We start from the raw sequence: 24,339 nt of genomic DNA, 5'->3' as shown, positions 1-24,339 counted from the left end.
AAAGTTTGAGAGAGTGATACAAAGATCCAAGAATAGTCTTGTGGTTCATAGTAGATGTGGCTATAAAGGGAGAATCCAAGTGACATGTCACTGTATACACATGAACTCTTCATACTCCTAGGAGGCTTCTCAATAACACACATAAAAGGGTACTACTGTTGAGACTTAGTGTTATAGTGTGTGGTTTAACATATTTTTTTAAACAATACATCTTTTAATCTATTTCTTTAAGAGAGAGAAAGAGAGGCAGATGGAAAGAGAGAAAACAGGAGCAACAGGGCCTGTAGCCATGAGCCACCTTATGCATCAGCTTACATGGGTACTAGGGCATTGAACCTGGGCCTTTAGGCTTTGCCAACAAGCATATTTACCACTAAGCCATCTCTCTAACACTACAGTGTAATTTTATATCAGAAATACATTTTAGCATGTCTTTACTTCTAATAATGTTTTGAGACAACATTAGATTAAGATGAATAATTCCCTTTGAAGTTGCTAAGAAATAGGCACATGAATTCCTCTTCATGCATCATCCGCCCATGCCCTTCCCTTTCACTCTATCCTCTCCCCAAATGTTCAAATAATCCTTCACTTCAGGTTACTCTGATGAAGTGATTAAAGTGGTGCCTGTACCAGTGACTTACTGCTCACCAGCTCCAGGACACCCAAGACTGTGCCTATGTGGTTTTCATCACAAAACTAATATTGCACAACAAGGAACAGCAATAAGAGAAGCCACTAACATTCTAGCTGAATATTATGGAAAGTCAGCTATACAGAGATTATAAATCTAAGATGCTTATTTTACTCATTTATGGGTTCCATGATAGAAATACCCGCTTAGGTATAATCACTTTGAGTTCAGAGAACAATACACTGCAATCCCTAGGACAAGTTTATTGTAAAGGTGACTACATTTGAAAGCAGCAATAAAATAAACCCTGACGCTCCTTGTTCTTGAGATGTACAAGTGACCAAAATATATGGAAATGATGCAATGTTTTGCTGTTCTATTTTTAGTAGCAAAACTGTTCAAGTGCTGCTATGGTCTCTGTGTAGCTATGATTAGAAATATAAAACAGGGCTGGAAAGAAGACTTAGCAGTTAAAGTGCTTGCCTGTGAAACCTAAACACCCAGGTTCGATTCCCTTGTACCCACGTAAGCCAGATACACGAGGTAGCACATACATTTGGAATTCATTTGCAGTGGCTGGAGACCCTGTTGTGCCCATTCGCTATGTCTTTCTATCTCCCTCCTTCTCTCTCTCAAATAAATAAGTAAATAAGATGTTAAAAAAATAATACATATAAGTAATTCTACACAATGGATGAGCTATGCAGAGATCCTCAGATATCATATCTGAGAAGGGTACTGCAGCAGGAAAGAAAACATGAGATTCTCATTTGAAGTTAATGTGAGTTACATATGTGTTAAGTGCACTGCTTATGCACTTTGAGCTAATGTCCTAAAATGTGCGTGGTAGGTTTATACTTTGTACTTTAACTTCAAAGAAAGGTTTCAACTTGGAACACTGTTAGGAGTTAAAATAAAAGGGAAGTAAAATTAAGTCTAAATAGATGTTGCACACAAATGAAGCCATCAGTAGTCCACTCATCTTCTTTCCAGCATTTACCTCCTAAGTTGTGATACTGTTTTAGACACAGTAGGATCATTAGTTAGACATACTGATTAGGTAAAACAGAACAAAAAAAAAATTGGCAATATTTTTCCAACCTTAAGATATCTTAAATATTTAGTACATAATACAATTACAATTAAGAATATAAGTCTGAAGTTTTATACATAAGATGATTGTCTTCACTCTATTTTAAGTAGTTATTTATTCCCCTTGTATTAAGCCAATGTCTAGGTCTGTTAGTAAGCCAGGTCATGTGTGGAACTAAGAACAGGTTGAAGTATCACCTAAGTATTCTATCCATACTGTGACATATACAGTATTACTAAACAGAATACTGACTATAATACATCATGAGAAATGGAGAGGGAAGACTATGCCATGGGTTTGGAACATTGCTCTTCAGGCCCTATGGAAGCACAAAAAGAAGTGAAAGAGAGTGGGGAGAGAGGGCAATATACAACACCCAGCCTGATCTCATGCAATCCATCACCATTCTAAGAAAGTATTTTCTATAACTAGAAAAAACAAGAAAGGAAAAAGAATATAAAATAAGCCTATGGTCAGAGAAGAAACATAAAGAAGTAGAGAAGGAAACCTAAGAACATATTATTAACTAGCAAAAGTAATTATAGAGTAGGTGATTAGTATTGTGTGTATTAACACACAGATATGTAGAAAAAGTGATATAATATGAAGTTTTATATATGTGCAGTAAAAATGTTTTTAATGTTTTCATAAAAATTGGTAAGATAAATGTACTGAGAAATAGAAAAGCCTAAAGTAAGTGAACATGTGAGAAAACAAAAACTAATATATGAAAACATATTGACCATAAAAGTATTAAGGTATAAGTTAAAACAACATTTTATTTATAACATGTCAATAAATGACAGTAGCGAGAGAAACCATTACTCCCTTATACTTCTAGTACTTCACACATCAAGGAAGATATCAATTTGTTCTTTGAAAGTAATTAACTGTATGGAGAGCTATAAAATGTTCACAGTATTGACACACTGTCTAGAATGCAATATTGATGAAATAATTTTAAAGACAAATCAGAAACAAAAGATACATGACTAATTGTATGAGTAAAACAATACGGAGTAGCTGTATAATAGTATAAAACTATATAGACATAAAATTATTGTTTCAAACTTTTAAAATAGTTTATAAAGTTTTTAGCTATTGATTAATTTTTCTAAGTAACAATGATAATGTCATACATTCTTAAAGTTAGTTTTACAAAGTTGACTTAAAAGTTCCATGACATCACAGAATGCTCAAAAAATTACTACTTTATGTGATTATAAAATATTCATTGTGATGATGCTAAAGGGAAAAGTCATAAAGACAGTATATAAAGTCATACACAGGAAAGTCACACATATAGCACACAGTCATATAGACAGTACATAAAAGTACACACATTAAATAAAATCATATACACAGTACATAAAGATGCAAATTACATAAAGTCATGCACATAGATACATAAAGTCATTCACACAGATACATAAAAGGAATATTTGCCTAAAAATGTTGGACAAAAATAAACCTGAATATTATCAATGTTGTATTGAAGTAGCAGTATTCTGTACTTCTTTTGTTATTTTTCCAAATTTTTATGCTACTTCATGTTTTAATCACAGAATGAAACTGAATATGATTAATTAAATGTGCAAAGAGTAAGGGTACAGGACAGGAGTGGCTGCTCACCTCCTGTTCGTCCATATTCAGCCACTGTTTTGGGTCTTCCTCAGTGGCCAGGAAGGCTATCAATTCTAAAGCAGTGAGTCGAGTTTGACGTCTTGATGAGACAAATATCAAAACAGGTTTGGCTGGAGAATGACTTCTAATTGCTGTGGAAAGTTGTGGAAAATGAAATGTTAAGCCATTTAACCTGAGAATGTGAATTCTATTAAAATACCAAATAGATACATGAAAACTAAACTAAACTATTAAGGTAAGTTTTGATTTGGCCATGAATATTAGTATTATTTCAGCTACTAAAGCAACAGATGACAGTATAGGAGAGGCTGCTGGCCAGTTTGGGAGAAGACTGCATAGGGCAGGGAAAGTTTAATTATGTCATCCCCAAGGTCTATCCTGAGCTGCCAACGAAAGAGAAAGAAAATTAAATGCTATTATTCTCCATTAAGAACTACATAAAGGGCTTGGAAAAAGGCTCAGCAGATAACAGTACTTGCTTGAAAAGCTTGCCTGCCCAGGTTAAGTTCCAATGCCATGCAAACAGTGATACAAATGTCTGGTGTTGGTTTGCAGAAATACACCCTGGCATACACACACACACACACACACACACACACACACACACACACACACAAACAAACAAATAATCCAACAAATAAACTGTAAGTGGACACAAAATATTATGTTCCTTTTCCCAAGTTGTGTTTCTGAGATATTGTGGCTTGCCTAAGCAGTGATTAATTAGCAGAATTAAATGGCCCTGGGATCTAAAGAGCAAAGTCAGGCAGGGTGATGAAAATGTCCACAGAAAGGCCATATAAAATTTGCATCTATTTTTGCCTTGGTACCAGCTGGTGAGTAATTTAGGAGAAATTATACCAATAAACCAATCAGAAGAATACTTCCCCTGATTTTCCAAATGCATGTGTGAGGCTTCAAATGGGAAGAGAATACAGCAAAGGGCAGGACAGAATAAAGTGCTAGTTGCACATCTGAGAAATGGCCTGCAGCACTCAGCACACAAATGAGGAGACTGCATAGCCTGAGTAAGAAGAATGAAGAAAACAGTAGAAATAACATCTTTTTAAACTTTTTCATGAGCCACATAAACTATTTAGACTAGCTAAAAGTGAGTTTTCTTTACTTCAGAACCGTAATAAAAATGACACAGGTAGGATTTAAATCTATGTCTCTGTAGCTCTCTTATAACAGCCAGAGATATTTAAAAATCTTAAGTGAAAAAGGTCAATGTCCTTTTAAAGAGGTGAGCTGCAGAATTTCTTTGATGGGCTGGTAAATAAGGAGTATAGTTGCCTTGGTTACATATACCTAACATTGATAACAAAGCTATCATGTATTCACATTTAGGTATCTTATGGAAGTCCAGTAGACACAACAGGTATGCCATAGAGCTTATAAGGATAGTGGACATCTGGCACCATATCCTACAAAGTATAAGGCCCTCAGTTATTTATCTTTGCTTTACTGTTTACACAACACAGCTGTTACAGCTCCATTAAGGATGCAGCCATCTCTATAGATACAAATAATTTCTGTAATTTATTTGGGAAAAACAAACTTAAATTTTACCGTCATTTATTTGAATATTACAAAATGAAAATGATGAATCTGTGATAAATCATATCAGAAATACAATGTTAAAAACACACATATTATTGCTGTCATTTATACAGACAACCATGAATGTATCTGTCTCTTTTTTAAACCTCAGCATTTAATGGATTTTTGCTGCTGCAAGAACAGGTGTGGCTGAACAGCTCATGGCAGATTTATTGTTCATTAGTGATTTTGTACAATGCTTCTGTGGAGGTGTAAATAATCTCAACTGCCAAGACTGGTCTCTAGCTTGCAATCAATACTTTGCCTCTGTCATAAGGCTAATTACAGCAGCTAAAAAGTCACCTCACAACTGTCACCTCACAAGCAACAGCAGTTCACATTAGAGAATTTATTTTGGAGGTTACTTCTAATTGACACAATAAATATTCCTTAGTCTAAATAAAACATCTTCTAATAAAATAGGAGTGCTATTCCTAAGTCATTCCAATTTGCCTAACATGTTAGAAATGAAAACATTAAAAGCAAAACACAAAAGCAGATGTACTTTTTTCAAAAGTACTAAAATTTCCAGTCTTTAGCTACTCACCCACCATTACCCTTTCAGCGAAACTCCAGCAATTTAGAATGCATTGGCTATCTTCCCATACAGGATGGCAACTATTCCATTCCAATAGTGTGAATCTTACCCTGAAATGCAGGCTTGTTCATACTAGCCATGCGTGGACAGTAATGCTGACCAGGGAAGCCCTGAATGTGAACCTCTAGTGGAACTGGGCGAACTGATGGTCGGAAATTGAACAAGCCCATCTAGAGTGAATATGACAGAAAAAAGGATTTTCAATTTCTAAACAGAATGAAGCTTCAGAACATTTAAAGTTAAGCATGCCATACTATTAAATAATTTATCACTCTACATACTTGCTTAATGTTGAGCCAGTCAGCAAGGTCTCTGGCATTAGCTAATGCAGTAGATAGTCCAACTATTCTAACAGGTTTTTCTGTGTGTGATGAGATGAAATTTGCTCGAGATACGATGACCTCTAGAACAGGACCTCTTTCCTCCCCTAACAAGAAAGAAAAATGAATATCAATCATTTAATAAATCCTGGCTGCTGCAGGCATGAAATCAGAGTACATAGGTAAGTTCCTAACAAAACTGAAAAGAGAATTACTGTATGATTGGGCAGTCCACTTCTGGGCATATGTCAAAGGAGTTGAAATCACAATGCCAAAGAGACAAAGGCACTCTTGCATCCACTGCAACTACATCTACAGTGCCAAGAAGTGGCATCAACCTAAGTGTCCACACATAGACGAATGGAGAAAGAAGATATAGGGGGTGGGGAGGTGTCTTGGTGGATAAAGCATTTGCCATGCAAGCATGAAGACATGAGTTTGGATTTCCAGAACCCAGTCAGATGCTGTGGTGGGTGTCTGTAATGCCAGCATGCCTGCGGAGGCAAGAGAATCTCCTAGAAGCTTATGAGCTAGCTGGTCTGATAAACACAGCTGTAATCAAGAGACTTCAAATAAGTGGAAAGGCAAGAACTGACACTTGAGGTTGTTTTGTAACCTCCAATGTGCGTGTGGAACTTCTGTGAACACACACCCACACATAAATACATATGTCAAAGAAAATATGTTACAAAGATATACAATGCCATACTATGCAGCAATCAAAAAAAATGCAATTCTTTCATTTACAACAATATAGATGAACCTGGAGGATGTTATGTTAAGAAACATAGGCCAGGTTTAGAGAGACAAATATAGAATGGTCTGTGTTACACATGAAACAAAAAGTTAAAACTTAGGAAAGTAAAAAAAGAATGGAGTTTGACAGCATATGGGACTGGTTGGGGAGGGCAGGCCATGGCATATGGAAATGTTGGCTCATTATTTTTATAAAGGAAAAAGAGTCTATTGATCTATTGCGATTACAGTTAAAAATGTGTACTTCTAGCTAGAGATGGCTTAGTGGTTAAGGTGCTTGTCTGCAAAGCCAGACCCAGGTTCCATTTCCCAAGACCCACATAAGCTAGATGCACAAGGTGGAGCATGCGTCTAGAGTTTGTTTGCAGTGGCTGGATGCCCTGGTGCAACAATTCTCTCTCTCTCTCTGTCCCCCTCTCTCTGCCTCTTTCTCTCTCTCAAATAAATAAAATATTTTTAAAAGTTTCTGAGTCAGCATCTGACTGGGTTCTGGGAAATACAAACCATAAAAACTTTTAAGTGTGGCAATTTTTAAGATATGCCAATTACCTTGATCTAATCATTCTAGATTGTATGCACATCAAGACATCATTTTTGATGTACTCAATTAACATTCACAACTATCTGATAATTAACAATAATATTAATAAGATAAAGTTCAGGTTCATAAAATTGGGTTTATACCCAATGACCTACCCAACAGGTGGATCTCATCTATGATGAGAATAGTAACTTGTTGGACATAGCTCCTATTCTGCCAGCTCCTACTGACACCATCCCACTTCTCAGGTGTAGTAACAATGAGGTCAGCCTGGGCAATGGACTTCATATCTGGAGTCACGTCCCCTGTTAGTTCAATAACTCTGCAGAGAAAGAACAATATCCTCAGGTAACACTTCTTGGAAAGTCAAAAGTATCTTCTGTAAAAATAAAATTTTACTAATGCTTAAAATTATCCTTTCCTCTCTTAGTTGTGATAATTTCTGAAATGGAATATTTTTGTTAATTCTAAGGTACTGTTTTGAAGGATATTTCATTAAACACATAAGTTCAAATCACTGACATATGTAACTTTTATATGTATGTCTCCTCAGTGTTGTGTGTCAACTTTGCTTTATGTATAAACAATCTATGTCCTTGTGATTGTACAAAGCTGATCTCATGTGTCCTCCTCTGGGTACTGAAACAGATTTGTGTCTTTTGCTTTTTGAGACACAGACTCAACATAGATGAGGCTGGCCTTGAATTTACAAAGTAGCTATTGACTTTGCAGTCCTAAACTTTCTGCCTCCATCTCACAAGCTATGGAATAACAGGTATATACTTGTCACTTTCTTTGAATAGATAAATTTTTAATGAGGGAAAATGTTATTAGGACATTTGTTAAGAAGACAATTATGTGTTCTTAATTTCTTTTGTATTTTTTTTCTTTATTTGAAAAAGAGAGAGAGAGAGATAAAGAAAATGGTCATACCAGGATCTCTAGCCACTGCAAACAAACTCCAGACACATGTGCCACCTTGTGCATATGGCTTGCATGAGTAATGGGGAATCGAACCTGGGTCCTTTGGTTTTGCAGGCAAGCACCTTAACTGCTAAAGCCATCTCTCCAGCTCCTAAATTTCTTTTATTAATTGGAAATTTGTATATATAATAGGAACAAACACAAATGGATTTAGACATAAACAAGATAAGCAAAGGCAGCCATGTGCCACTTGTTTTTCAGAAACTCTCAGACTTAGAGTGAGAAAGAAGAAAAGAGAAACACAGAAGTAGATAACACATATGAAAATCTGGAGACGAACTCCAAATTTTAAGTACTTAATGAGCAATTCCTACATCTGTATTAAGACTCAGAACAGAGGGGAAAAAGCAGAGTTTGTTTCTCATGTGTTTTGAATAATTAGTCCCCAAGTGGTATTTGGGAGGTGGACACTTGTTAGAAGAGGTAAGTTGCTGGGGACAGACCTTGAAGGTTATTAGTCTAGTCTTACTATGTGTTCATAGGTCAGGTTATTGTTTCTGCTCCCTACCTGTAGATATGTGATAATGTGGGCCAACTTCCTGCTTGAGCTATGCTTTCCCTTCCATGATAAGGTTTCCTCTGGAAACTGTAAGCTGAATAAACACTTCCCTTCCATGAGCTGCTTCTGGTCAGGTATTTTGTCCCAGCAACAAACTAACTGCAAAAGAAAACTGGTACCATCAACTGGGATTATTGCTGTGATAAACCTGAACATGTGGTTGTTGCACTTTTGGAACTGGTTTGTGGGAGGAATATGGAAGGATTTGAAATATGGACTAGAGACACCTTTGTAAGCAGAACTTGATGGGCCATTCGTTTGAGAATTTAAAAAGACCTAAATGCAGAGTAAATTCTGGACTATGATGACTCAGTTTATGAGATTTCAGAGGGAAAAAGAGGACTTTGCCAGGAACTGTGTAAGAAGCTGTTTTTTACCTGTGTTATGAGAACCTGAACAAATTTGAATTTAAAAGTAATGAACTGGTGTTTAGCAAAGGAAATATGAGCAGGCTTGGAGCTCAGGCACAGAGACTGTTAATTGTTTAGGAGATTACTACAATTGAGGAAGGATCACCTGCTCTGCATTAAGACAACAGGAAAAATGCTAACCACTTTGAAAGGAGGGTACCAGAAGGAAGAATGCTAAAAAGATCTTGCTTCTCAAGGTTTATCGAAACTAAATATACAAATTTAGCAGCCTACCTGGAACTGGTTTTGGAGATATGAGATATGAGGAACAGGGACACTGAGTTCAACCATGGTCTGGACAATGAGAGCCAGGGTCTCACTAACAGTTACAGGACAATGAGAACCAAGGTCAAGGACCCTGCAAGAAGTCTTGTAAGGCCACCATATGATGCTCTGAAGACAAACCATGGGTCGCAGTAGAGACCACATGATATTGGAGGTGCAAGGTCTATAGAATAGCACCCAAGACTGGAGGAATGGAGGAACCCAGAAAATTCCATCACAGGTTCCAGGTGCTAGACATAGACCTTAAGTCTGATGTCTGTCCTGTTTATTTTCTATCTTGCATTGGTCATTTTTCTTTAGCTATGCTTTCTTTATGCCATGGGAATGTTTACTCGGCGTTATTATACATTGGAAATGTATAACTTGTGTTTGATACAGGCTCACAGGTGAGAGATAGCCTTGGATACCAGATGAGACTTGGAACTTGTGATTAGTGTTGACATTAGCAAAGACTACATGAATCTAAGTTGGAATGAATGCATTTTGTATTATGTGATGGACACAAGTCTATGGGGGCCAAGGGTGGAATGTAGGAGTTTGAATGAAATGTCCTCCACAGCCTCATGTCCTTTGAGTATCTGGTCCCCAGCTACTGACACTTCAGGAAAGTTGTGGAGCCTTTGGGAGTAAAGGAGGTGTGTCATTAGTGCAGGTCTTAAGGCTTAATAGCTCAGCCCTACTAAGTGCTGAGAGCTCAGCAACCTCGGTCTACTTCCTGCCTGTTGATATAGAGAAATGACCTGGACTTCCAGCTTAAGACTATAGAGCTTTCCCTACCAGTGATGAGACTTCCCTTTGGAACTGTAAGGTGAAGTAAGCTCTTCACCAAAGCTACTTTGGAGTGGGTGTTTGGTTCCAGCAGTAAAAAAGTAACAGCTACAATACTAAATATGTTATATTATCTCCATATGGTTCAAAGAATTCACAAATGAATTATCTCAGCATCTCTCTTACAAGAAACTAGTTCTCATTTTGAAGCATGCACATATTCTTTTTCTTTTTAAAAAAGATGAGGTAGGAGACTGGGGATACGGCTCAGTAGTTAAAGGTGCTTGCTTGTAAAGCCTGATGGCCTGGGTTCAATTACCCAGTACCAACAAAAAACAGATGCACAAAGTGTTGCAATATGTTTGGAGTTCATTTGAAGTTGCAAGAGGCCCTAGTATGCCTATACTCACTCTCTCTCTTTTGCAAATAAATAGAAATGATGATGTAGAAAAGTTTATGAGATTTTTAAATATCTGTAGATTATCCATTATATGAAGAAGTCATTAAGGATATACCCCAAATTTTGTAGTCTGTGAGTATGGCAGTTTAAATATATGTTCCCCATAGACTCAGGCATTTTATTAAAGCTTGTAACTTGGGTCTCCAGCTACTTGGTGGAAGGAGGTACCACTGGGGGTGGATACCAGAGTCCAGCCCAAAGATGTAATTGGAGGTGGATCTGAATTCCAGCCCAAAAGTATGAAAACAGGTTTGAGCTCTGGTGTGTGTGAGGGTGTCCTACTTGCTGCAGGTTTGTGCTTACTGGTGTTTTGGTGTTTGTTCTCTGGGCATGGTCTCTCTCTGCTCTGATTTATGAATGGGAGACAGCTGCTTCCACCATTGATGGAACTTTCCCCTAAGTACAAAATTGAAACAAATCCCTTCCTTTCACAAACTATGTCTGGTTTTAATGTTTATCCCAGCACTGTGGAGCTGCCTACAATAGTATGTATACCATAAATTACAGATACTCTCCTGAATATCCAAGTATCTGTAGTATTTTGTTATAAAGCAACATGAAGTAAAAGATAATCTAAAAATTTATTAAGATGCTAATAAAAATTCAAAGAATTATTTTTCGTTATGAATTATACTATGCATAATGTATTTAAAGTAGTTTCTAGAAGTTACTCTGAATCATAAGAAAAAAATAGAGATGGAAATTGAAAGTTGGGCATGGTGGCGCATGCTTTTAATCCCAGCACTTGCTTGGGAGGCAGAGGTAGGAGGATCTCCTAGAGTTCAAGGCCACCCTGATACTACAGAGTAAATTCCAGGTCAGCCTAAATTAGAGTAAGACCTTACCTCAAAAGAAAAAAAAGAAACCCAGAAATTGAATTTATTTTGCAATAAAAGTTTAAAGCTATTTTGCAAAATTGATCATATTAAATAATTAAATGATTTCATTTTCAATTTCAAAACTTTGGAAATATTGACACAATTATGATAGTAGTTATGAACTTTAAAATAAAGAATTATGAAAAACAACTGAAAACAAACCCAACCATTTTATGTAACTTTTATTTGTTGTTCTTTAAACCCTGCCTTTTGAATAAAAGAAACTTACTTTTTACCCAGTTTTTCTTCTATCCTAAATTTCCAGTCATCCATTCTTTCACGTACAAGGGCTTTTAGGGGTGCAATATATACTGCCTGAAAAGTGGAAGAGGGACAAAGACTCATTGGAAATTATAGCAGTATCTCCAAATTAAAAAAAAATATATTAAATTTTGTCTGAAAAGATGGCTTAGTGGTTAATTGCCTGCAAAGCCAAAGGACCCAGGTTTGATTCCCCAGAACTCACATAAGCTAGATGTCCATGGTGGTGCATGTGTCCAGAGTTCATTTGCAGTAGCTAAGAGCCCTGGTGTACCCATTCTCTATCTACCTTGTTCTCTCTCTTGCAAATAAATAAATGTATATAAAAGATTTAAAAAAGAAAATAAAAAAGATATATTAATTTATCAAAATAGAAGAACAGCTTCAAAGTTCCTTATATTTTATTTCCTTAAAAAATATTTATTTAGGGGAGAGAGAGAGAGAGAGAGAGAAAGAAAGGGAACACCAGGGCCTCTAGCCACTGCAAATAAACACCAGAAGCATGCACCACTTTGTGTATCTGGCTTACATGGGTTCTGGGAGCTGAACCTGGGTCCTAGACTTTGCAGGCAAGTAACTTAACCATTAAGCCACCTCTACCACCACTCTATCATCATGTGAACAAAGAAATTATAAGACAATATATTACACAAGAAACTTAAGGTTATGATTAAAAATAAAGTTGTTCCCATATCTGAGCTATGTGTATTTCATGAGAATTTTTTTTTCATTTTGAAGTTCTGAAGAGAAATAAACTAGCTATTTAAATTTTAATGTAAATTTTATAAAGATTCCATTTGTATATTTTAGTTATTCCACCTTTAAATAAGCACTACAATATTTGTTTTTAATAATTAAAACTCACAGAAGTCATTGTATATCAAAATATTTGTTTATAACATTGTTCAAATGAGAGTTCTATGTGTTAAGGTCTCTTTATGCATTAACAACCATCTAACAAATTGAAAAGTAAGAAAAAAAGTTATGCAACAAGTTACAAATGATGAGTAAAACAGCACATATTTTCAATTGTAACGTCTCTCCTTTAAATGAAAAGTGCTTACTTACATAAATTAATGCAAACCCTTGAGGCCATATTTAAAAATACTGTTAGAAGAAATATGTAAATTCAGTAAACTGTAGAATATTAAAACCAATATACAAATCAGTAGCTTTCCTATAACCTTGCAATGCACTATCTAGAAAAACATCAAGAAAATGTAGTCTTTACAGTATTGCAAAAAAGAATAACATACTTAAAATAGGTTTCACTGATGTTAAAATACGCACACTGAAATTATATAGCACTGTTGAAAGAAAATGGAGCACATATGACTAAAGGGAAAGATATACACTACTAAGAGCAGATTCAATGAAATCCCAATGGCTAAAGACCTTTTTTTTTTTTTTTAAATTGTAAAAGAGCAAGAGCAAGACAGAGAATTGGCATGCCAGGGCCTCCAGACATTGTAATTGAACTACACAGATGCATGTGCCACCTTGTGTGCATGTGCAAACTTGCATGTTTGTATCACCTTGTGATTCTGGCTTATGTGGGATCTGGGAAGTCGAACATGGCTCCTCAGGCTTCACAGGCAAGTGCCTTACCCACTAAGCCACCACTTCAGCTCCTAAAACCATTTTTTATAGACACAAAGAAAACAGTTCTAAAGTTTGTGGAACCACAAATACCCTGACTAGAAATCAACCATACCATACATGGCAAACTAATCTTTTACAAGGCTACTGAGAATACACAGTGAAGGAAGGACACTCATCAATAAATAATATTAAGAATATTGAATAGCCACATGAAACTGGACTTGTCTTACACCATATACAAAAATTAACTTGAAATGGATTAAAGACTTACACATAAGATCTAAAACTATGAAGAAAACAGAATAGAAGCTTCTACACTGACCTTATTTTATTTATTTGAGAGAGAGGAAGAGAAAGGCAAAGAGAGAAATGAAGAGTGGGGGGGATGGGTGCACCAGGGCCTCTAGCCACCACAAACAAGCTCCAGATGCATTGCCACCTTGTGCATCTGGCTTTATGTGGGTACTGAGTAATTGAATTTGGGTCCTTAGGTTTTGCATGCAAGTGCCTTAACAGCAGAGACATCTCTCCAGACCTATACTGACCTATTTAATGCGGTTTTGTGGGTTTTTGTTTGTTTGTTTGTTTTTAATGATATGACACCAAAATTACAGGAAATAAAAGCAAAAATGAACATGTAAAAGTGAAGTTAACTGAAAAGCTTCTGTGTAGGAAAAGACCAGGTGAGTGAAAAGATCATCTATATCATGGAAGAAAATTCTTAAAAATATTCATGGTTATCATCTAAGACACATGACAAACTCAGAAAAACCAGTATGAAGAATCTCAAATAATTCAAGTAAAAAGATATATAAAGGATATGGGCAGATATCATTTAAGAAAAGACACATGGATGACCAACACAGTATGAAAGTATTCAACATCAATAATCATGTAAGAAATTTAAGTCAAAGTCATGTTGAGATGACACTTTACAACTGTTACGATGAATATTATTAAAATGACAAAAGAAAAAAAGTTCTGGCAATGATGTGAAGGAAGAGAATTGTGGTACCTTGTTTATGAAAATACAAGGTGGTAAAACCCTGCATGGTGGTATACACCTTTTTTTTTATGGTGGCAGAGGTAGGAGGATCACCATGAGTCCAAGGCCAGCCTAGAACTAAATGAGTTCTAGGTCAGCCTGAGCTACAGTGAGACCCTACCCTAGAAAATTAAAAAACAAACAAACAAACAAACAAACAAAAATAAGTCATTGAAGTCATTACAGAAAATACAAATGGACAGTCTTAAAAGCTGAACAGGAATATCACATGATATAATAACCTACATGTGGCTATATAACTCAAAGGAATGAGATTAGCAGGTCAATGATATGTGCCCCCACGTTTTCTGCAACATTATTTGCAGGAGCCAAGATATCCCTAAGTGGGTGAGCAATAAAGAAGTTGTGACGTAGAATTGAATACTAACCAGCTTTGCCAAATAAGGAAAGTTTGCTTTTAATATGCTAGGTGAAATAAGCAGCCATGGAAAGAAAACATTCTGTAGAATATTACTATCTGTACAACAAAAATTCATGGAAGCAGAGTAGAATTTCTTTTCTTTTTTTCTTTTTTTTTTTTTTTTTAAAGTTTTTGAGGTAGGGTCTTGCTCTAGCCCAGGCTGACCTAGAATTCACTATGTAGTCTCAGGGTGGCCTTAAAGTCAAGGTGATTTTCCTACCTCTGCTTCTGGAGTGCTGGGATTAAAGGCATGTGCCATCACGCCCACCTTTAGAAGGATTTTTATGAGAAATGGGAGTGGGGAAATGGAAAGGTATTGTTAAAAGGCTATAAATTCATTTATATAAAATAAGCACATTCTATAGATCTAATTACATCAAGGTAAGCATAGTTAATACTATTCTGATAAGTACTTAAGGTTTTCTAAGTGAACTTACCATAAAATATAGCAGAAGTGGTGGATATGTTAATTACCTTGACTACAGTAATCATTTTACAATGCATATGTATATTAAAACGTGTTATATACCTTAAACATGTACAATTTTATTAAAAAGTAAAGCAATATTGGTGAAATTATGAATGAGCTTTATTTACAATGAGAAAAGGATATGTGATCACTGCTGTCTACATTAGGGAGTCAACTAGAGGGCTATATAATTTGAGGTTATTTCCTTTCCAGCTAATTATTCTAATATTCATTTAGCCCCTTGGAAACATCACTGAAAGAGAAAAGAAACTCCACTGGGTTGTGCCAGAATGCTTAGAACTTTCTAGTTTTGTGATTATGAATTAATTCTCTCACATTTCCAATTAAATATAAGCATATAATTCTTTTAACTGACCTTTGAAGTGGGATACTGGTTGAAGACTCTGAAAATGGCTAGTTCAGCTGCAACAGTCTTTCCTGAGCCAGTGGGTGCTCCCAAGAGGACATTGCAATCTGTGTGATACAGTGTATGAAATATCTGTGTCTGTACTGGGTTAAAGTGGCTGAAGTTATATAGGGCCTCATATGCTTTGCATCCCAATGCCGTGACTGGTAAAGGCTGAAGATCCAGTAATTCTGAAAAGATCCAACAGGCAATGTTATAAAATAAGTGAAAAATCATGCTAAATTATTAACAACCATAATTTTTAGAGAAGGAAAATGCTTAATATAAGTTCTCAACACCAGTCACATCTTTTTATTCCATTGCAACATTCACTTGTGAACATAATGGGCATTCTTCTTCCAAAGTTTCCTATGAACCAACCATAGCTTCCACTTGTTGAGAATGTAACTTATAAAATAAGTTCATGAAAAAGTATGAATGTCACATAGGAAAACAAGACAAAAACAATGTATTTAAGATTTCAGTGCTGCAGTGGTTAATTTTGCTGTATAAGACACTGCCCATGTCACAGTAGTTGAGTGAGCCCTTGTGAGAGCCAGTGGAAATAGAAATGAATTTAGGCTAGTTCTAAGAAGAAACCTGGTGAGAGTTTTAATGTAGAGAATGACTGAATAAATACAATTTGTCCAGGGAAAATATTGAAAGCAAGTAGATTTATTTTTCATAAGGTATGAGAAAGCTGAAGTGATTTAGAGATATAGTTATACACAAGTACCCTATGGAACCAACAGACCTTGTGCTTTCCCATGCTACAGGAAGCTATCAGCTAAAACAACAGATGTGGCATTACTCTCAACCCAACTGCATGAAGGATGTATACTCACTCATATAACTTTTAAAAATTAAGCAAGGGCCCTTTGTACTTCAGATGGATCTCTGCATTGTAACTTCAAAATGTTATAGTTAATTTTATTCTCAACAAAAAAGTCCAAAGACTAAAATTTAAAACCATCCTTGCCTATCTGCACGTATTTATATTCTAAAAGAAGTATATGACCTTGATATTACAATATGATGCTGTCACAAATGTGCTGGGCAGTATTCACAACTGTCCTGGAACTCCTCTGGCCCATGGGCCACAAGGTGGACACAGGCCAAGGACTAGACTGTGTGCTTTCTATATCAGATTATAATTGATTCAATTTTCTACAGCACTGAAAATCAAGAAAGAAGGGAGGTGGGACTTGAAAGTTAAGGCATGAAATGCCAGACAAAGCACATACATGCTCATGTACGCATATACATATATACATATGTACATACATATGGGTTTTTGAGGTAGGGTCTTGTGCTACCCAGGCTGACCTATAATTCACTATGTAGTCTCAGGCTTGACTCTCACTTACAGAGATCATCCTACCTTGGGCTCCATGTGCCACCAGGCCCAGAACATATATTTTTTTAATAAAAATTAAAAAAAACCTAAATATTGTGCTATGTCAAACAATTATCACTAATGCTGCAGATAGTCCATTTCAGTGAAAGGCTTTTGTTTGCTGATTTGAATTCAATGATATGCTAATATATACTTTGAGCCAAATATACACTGGTATTACAGAAATTACCTTATGTCCTGAAAACAAATATACAGTGTAAAATTTTTGGTTTTCAAAATGTATTCAAAATGAGGTATTATGGAATGATATCTATTTATAAATATAATGTACACTGTAAAATTGATTACATAAGTCAGCCTAGTAATTAAATTTTAAATTACTAATACACAGAATATTTTCATGGTGACAGGGGAGATGGCTCAAGAGTTAAAGGTAATTCAATTCCCCAGTCATTCACATGAAGCTGGGCATTTGCTTGGCATGGGAAAAGACACACACACACACACACACACACACACACACACACACACACACGTGTGGCCCTGGAGTAGGTGGGATGAAGCCTAACCTTAAAATGTTTTGGCTCTGACCTGTAACTCCTAGTACAAGAAATTGGTGCTACCTACATTTAGCTATGGATCACAGATACCTATGAGGTCTCTAACACAAGACAGGCTTCTGTCAAAGCACTTGATTACCTGCCTGAGGTAAAAGGTAAAACCCTATTGCTAAAAATACCTTATGCTCCTGACATAGAACGTGGAGACACCTGGCTGTAATCCAAAAGAAAAACAGAACTCAGAAAGCCCCTCGTTGAGAAGTGCTACATGAGCTACTGGGGAAAGTGGCCAACAATGGTGTGAGCAAGCAGGGGTCTAAGCTAATCAGAAACAACCAGCATGCCAAGAAGAACACAACAGTGCAATGGTGGCACACAGCATTGATGGGTAACTAATGACTTTGTGGTTGGTTAAGAGAACTACTTGGTGGAAAGGAACCCATAATCGCAACTGGGAACAAGATCATCTGTATCCTTTGGAGACAACGATTATGCACTCCACTAGCCTTTGACTAAAAGTGGGGCTACATCCATCCAAATCTCCATAAATGAATGTAGATGTTTATCCAATTTAACCTAGGCAGACTTCACTCTCTGTTGGAGAATCTGCTTTGTTTTTTATTTATTTTTTATTTTTTTTACTTTTTTTTTAATTCAGAAGGTAGCAAGACCTGTGAGACCTGAGGAGATAAATCACCCCTCACCATCTTAGCCAGGGCCCAGATGAAACCAGAGGAACTGGGGGGAGGAGCAAGAGTGAAGCTTCCATAGTGAGCCTGACAATCAACACCAGGGTGAAGGAGATAGACACTGAGGATAGTCAACACATACCAAAGCAGAAATCCAAGGGCTCTAAAGAGCTCATCACTGAAGTAGACGTAAAACACAACCCCCAAGGCTCAGGGAATCTTGTAGAAGAGCAGATGGAAAGATTATAAGAGCCACAGGTTGGGATGTCATGCCCATAGGCACTGCCTCACCCCAACAACTGACTGCTACTCCACAAACCCATGGGGAAGACCTTCAACCCTAATGAGGAGGGGCCCCTGTGGAATGGGGGCAGGGAGGAGGAAAACAATACCAACACATGATGTATCTGTATAAAATGTTTTTAATAAAAAATAAATATTTTATTATGAAATTCTGATAGCACACACAAGCACATTTGATAGGAAAGACCTTCTATGAGTAAGTAGATCATTAAATATTACAATATCATATCTTTCAATGCTGATAATCATTTAGTTCTACTCTGCCAAGAGGAACTAAGCCTCTGTCTAAAGCTTTTATCAAGATAAACTCCCTCAAGAAGGTGCACACTTGACAAAAATAGTCAAGATTAAAGTCACATTAAAGCTTCTTCCTTCATTTTCCAAGGGGTTATAAAATCAGGTGTTTATGAAAAAATAGAAATATCATTTCAATCCTGAAAACTCAAAAAGTTAGTCTCTCAAAGAATTATACAGGAAAAGCAAATTAGGTTTCTACTTGTCTATAAAGGAATGCTTCTGGACATCAATGTTCATCAATTATACATTTTCAAAGAAAAGAAATCCTCTTTTTTTTAAAAAAAATTTTTTAAATTTATTTTATATGAAAAAGAGAGAGCGAGGTAGAAAGAAAGAATGAGGCCAGGCGTGGTGGCGCATGCCTTTACTCCCAGCACTCAGGAGGCAGAGGTAGGAGGATCGCTGTGAGTTCGAGGCCACCCTGAGACTACAGAGTGAATTCTAGGTCAGCCTGGGCTAGAGTGAGACCCTGCCTCGAAAACAACCAACCAACCAACCAAACAACAACAACAACAACAAAAAAAATAAATAAAGAATGGGTGCACAAGGTCCTCTAGCCACTGCAAACGAACTCCAGAAACATGTACCCCCTTGGGCATCTGGCTTACATGGGTACTGGGGAATTGAGCCTTGGTCCTTAAGCATAGCAGGCAAGCAGTTAAATTGCTAAGCCATCTCTCCAGCCCAAAAAGAAAAACTCTTATACTAATTATGTAGTAGTCTCAAGATATTCTTAAAACAGATTTCATGGGTATTTAAATGTGTCATGGCAGCTCCCCAGCTCCCAGGTTCCTTGCCAGACGTGTGGGGCTGACGGAGTAGAATATTAAGGAGAATCAGTATATATCAGTACATCAAGAAACAGCCTGGGATAGAGAGATGGCTTAGTGCTCAAGGCATTTGCCTGTGAAGCCTAAAGACCCAAGTTCAATTCTCCAGGTCCCACATAAGCCAGATGCACATGGTGGCACATGTGCCTGGAGTTCGCTTGCAGTGGCTAGAGGCATGCCTATTCTCACTCACTCCCTATCTCTTTGGCTCTAATACATAAATAAAAATAAATCTTAAAAAATTGACAAAATATTAAATATTAAAAACAAAAAACAGCCCACCCGGAGATGGGTTACCTTCACCTGATCTGCTGTGACCCAGGAATCATTACTGAAGAAGTGGTGACATGAATCCTACTCTCACAGCTATCCTGAAAACTAGTTCCAGAGAAATAGCAATAGACACTGTGGTCACTCAAACCTCAAAATTACAGAGACCTAGAGTCTCCAGAGAAAGCAATATTGAATCAGATTTCTATCTTGTCTGCCAAGACTCATGAGTTGTCATGGAAGAGGGGGCTGAAATATTGTAAGAGCCTCAGGGTAGGTGGGAATAGCCCAAGGTATCTAGTCTCCCCTTAGCCTACAGAGACTGTATGGGGCCTCTTAGACTCCAACAAACATGACCTTCAGTAGAATTGGGGCAGGAAAGAGGGGATATGAGAGTACAGATACTTTTGTATTAAAAAAAAATCTGGGCTGGAGAGATGGCTTAGCGGTTAAGCGCTTGCCTGTGAAGCCTAAGGACCCTGGTTCGAGGCTCGGTTCCCCAGGTCCCACGTTAGCCAGATGCACAAGGGGGCGCACGCGTCTGGAGTTCGTTTGCAGAGGCTGGAAGCCCTGGCGCGCCCATTCTCTCTCTCTCCCTCTGTCTTTCTCTCTGTGTCTGTCGCTCTCAAATAAATAAATAAATAAATAAATAAATAAATAAATAAATCAGTGCCAGGTGTGGTGGTGCACGCCTTTAATCCCCGCACTTGGGAGGCAGAGGTAGGAGGATCATCATGAGTTCAAAGCCACCCTAAAATACCATAGTGAATTCCAGGTCAGCCTGGGTTAGAGTGAGACCCTACCTCAAAAAACAAACAAACAAAAAACAAAACAAACAAAAAAAAACCCAGTAAGTATTAAAAATGTAAAAAAAAAAATCCATTTGAGACAGTATCTCATATAACTCAAGATTATCCTTCAACTTTCGATCTTCCTGTGTCTACCTCCAGAGTTCTAGGATTACAAGCATGTACCTCCACATCTGCCTAATAAAAATACAAATGTTTTCAGAGACAAGTTTGGGAGGACCTTACTCAATATTCTTGTTTATATTCTGTTATAAGATGTTTAAAAAAATGTGTCACCATATAGATTTATTCAAGAAATTCTCCTTCTGCAACAAATCAAAATAGGAAAGCATTTATTCTTATCACAAATATCCAAAATAGAGCTTTACATATTATAACAGTAAAAAATATCATAAATTAGTTAAGTGTGCCAGAAGAGAGCTAATATAAAGGCTGTGTATTATCTGAGGCCACAATCTAACGGGAGGCAAATCCACTCTATAGTGACCGAACATGAACCTTAGGATTACCAACACTTTTATTAAATAGGAAACAGACAAGTCCATAACTAACTAATGATAATTAACTTAATGTACAGATTGGACTTTCTTAATCTGAAAACTCAGAATCTGAAGCTGTGTAACTGAGTCATAGCAGCAAAACATGACACACTGTAATATCATATAGCATTACCTTCAGCCTATGTCTACAAGGTATTTATATACAAGGAACATAAATGAATTCTCCATTCGGGATTAGGTTCTGTACTTAAGATAGCTTATTATGCACATTTAACTACTCTAAAATCTTAAAAAAAAATCTGAAATCTAAAATACTACTACTAGTCCCTAACATCTTAACAGTACCCTCAACCTGTCCTAGAAATACACTTAAGTAAGCTGGAATAGTACAAGGACAAAAGGATACCTCAGCTGTTTCAGAGAACACATATTAGATGACAAGTGTAATTTGTAATGAAAATGGAAACAGATATAGTGGTGCTTTTACATGCAGGAGTAGAGGAAGGCACAAAGACACAGAAATAGTACTTCGGTACTACATCTATCACAATTGGCCTAAGCTTGTTTTCATGCTTTTAGAACTCAAAGAAATAAAATTTAAGGCCTCAAATTAGACTCAATACAATATCTATGCAGATTTTTCTCTGAATAGCATCCTTACAAACTACCTTGCCAAGTAAGTTGAATTTTGATTCAGGATAAAATAACTTTTAGCCATCACAACCTTTCCACCTTAAAACAAATTGTTGAAATTAATGATTTAAATTCATATTTGATATGTTACCTGTATGGGGAGGATGTCTCTCTGGTAGAATCAGATGTTGAAAGTTGATGATACAAACAGCCTCAGCTCCTAGCCATCTATCAGATACCGCACGGATGTAATACTGAGAAGGTAAAGGCTCAAAAATAGGGATTGTAAACACCAGCAGTTGAGGTTCTTTACTAATGACCTAGTGTGAAATGAAGTATGATATAAATGAGTGCTCTAATATTATAAAGGTCTTGGAAGTCTATTGTTAAGATGCCAGTATGTACCAAAGATGTACTGAAAGAAAAGTATCTTCAATTTCAAAGTAGGTGCGCTATTGAAGTCCTTCAAATTTATGGAAATGTCCCTTCTGAGAATACCTTATATAACAGATGGTAAAATTTATATTTTTATACTATTTACAGATCTGTATTATCACCAATCAGTTTACTCAACATAAAATTACTCACTTAAAAATTATTATTATTATAAAATTATTCACTTAATTATTTAACTTCATGATCTTTAAAAATTCTAACTACCATTTTATTATTTATTTAAAAGTTTAGGGCTGGAGAGATGGCTTAGTGGTTAAGCACTTGCCTGTAGAGGCTAAGGACTCCAGTTCAAGGCTCAATTACCCAGGACCCACATTAGCCAGATGCACAAGGGGGCACACGCGTCTGGAGTCTGTTTGCAGTGGCTGGAAGCCCTGGCATGCCCATTCTCTCTATCTATCTGCCTCTTTCTCTCTCAAATAAATAAGTAAAAATGAACCAAAAAATATTTAAAAGTTAGATCTTTAAGTGCTGTTAGTACTTTAAGTGGAATATCAGAATCATTTGCAATCTAGAAAAGGTTACTATGAGGACATATACAGTGAAAATAAAATATTGCTATGGAATTTTAGGGATGTCCACCCAGGCCTTTTAGCCTAAAGCTTGTTTTGCCTTGACAGAAAGTAAAATTACAAATGAAGTATGAATAAAAACAATGTAGCAAGAACAAAGACCTCAGATGAGATGAGATGCATTCAGGGTAGGGTGGCTGAAGACTGAAGTCTTTTTATAAATGGTGACTTAGTTAATTTATACAAATTATTTATTTATTTGTTATTTATTTTTGAGGCTAGCTTAGGATGACCTGGAACTCACTCTGTAACTCCAGGCTGGTCTTGAACTCACAGTGATCCTCCTGCTTCTGCCTCCTGAGTACTGGGATTAAAGGTGTGTACACCACCATGCCTGGCTTAGATTTTATTTTCTCACTATGTGACTTAAGGCTCTTAATGCTTTATGCATGACATGATTATGTACCTTCTTCCTTTACACATTCCATATCTCTGTGGGCCAGGACTTAAACTATGATCAAGACAATAATTACTTCTCCAACTATAATAACACTGACTTGAGGGAATGTACACACAGAATAAATTCTTACCTGTTTTTTAAGAGCTAGAAAATACTCTGAATGATAAATATGGTCATTTGTAGGATCTTCTACCCAAATCCACCAGGGCTCTCCTACTGTTCCGTGGACCTAGTAGAAAAGTAGCATCACAGTGCTCAAACATCATACCTCAAGAGATACCTTCCACAATTCCTTGCTTTAACAACTCCTGATATAAAATGAATAAGCTTACACATTTAAAGTGTGACTAACACTACAATAATACATTTAGTAAGCTGTACAACCACCAAGAGAATTGATTTTTAGAACATTTTCATCAGCTGTATTGATCAGTAATAAAACTCACTATAGCTTTGCCTGTTCAGGACATAAACACAATTATATAAGTGTTTTTTATGACAAGCTTTGTCCATACCCCATTCTCAACCTTTCAGCATATATTAGTACTTCACTCTTGTTGAGTTGTCAAATAATAGTGTACTGGATAGACATGATATTTTGTTTAGCCATTCCAAGCTCACTCTATATTCCTTATAAGGCCAAATCTTCTGAAGTGCTCATTTCTACTTAATGTGACTTAGGAGAAGGTGGCCCAAACTCTGAGATAATTCTGATTTTCTTATTTTTTTAGCTTTATTTTTCTTCCATTCATTTACTTACTTGTTCATTTGTTTGTAAGCAGAGAGAGGTAGAAGAAAGACAGGCACATAGGATGGGCATGCCAGGGCCTCCAACTTCTGCAAAGCAACTCCAGATTCATGTGCTACTTTGTCCATCTGGCTGAACATGGGTACTAGGGAACTGAACTGGGTCACTAGGTTTTACAG

At 36.6% G+C, this 24,339-nt stretch overlaps 1 protein-coding gene across 1 annotated transcript in view; it reads right to left on the bottom strand.

The window, feature by feature from the left end:
- Ascc3 (activating signal cointegrator 1 complex subunit 3) overlaps positions 1-24,339 on the bottom strand; it is a 380,520-nt gene that overhangs the window by 109,824 nt on the left and 246,357 nt on the right. The window contains exons 23-30 of the mRNA XM_045155316.1: positions 23,543-23,641; positions 22,136-22,304; positions 15,707-15,927; positions 11,762-11,847; positions 7,344-7,510; positions 5,853-5,998; positions 5,621-5,741; positions 3,360-3,502 (exon numbers count right to left, since the gene is read on the bottom strand). Of these exons, the coding sequence (XP_045011251.1) occupies positions 3,360-3,502; positions 5,621-5,741; positions 5,853-5,998; positions 7,344-7,510; positions 11,762-11,847; positions 15,707-15,927; positions 22,136-22,304; positions 23,543-23,641 (1,152 nt within the window). The remainder of the gene's footprint in view (positions 1-3,359; positions 3,503-5,620; positions 5,742-5,852; positions 5,999-7,343; positions 7,511-11,761; positions 11,848-15,706; positions 15,928-22,135; positions 22,305-23,542; positions 23,642-24,339) is intronic.

The sequence above is a fragment of the Jaculus jaculus genome, chromosome 7 (assembly GCF_020740685.1).
Source record: "Jaculus jaculus isolate mJacJac1 chromosome 7, mJacJac1.mat.Y.cur, whole genome shotgun sequence".
In the NCBI taxonomy this organism is placed as follows: domain Eukaryota; kingdom Metazoa; phylum Chordata; class Mammalia; order Rodentia; family Dipodidae; genus Jaculus; species Jaculus jaculus.
This window is presented reverse-complemented; position numbering and strand designations above follow the sequence as displayed.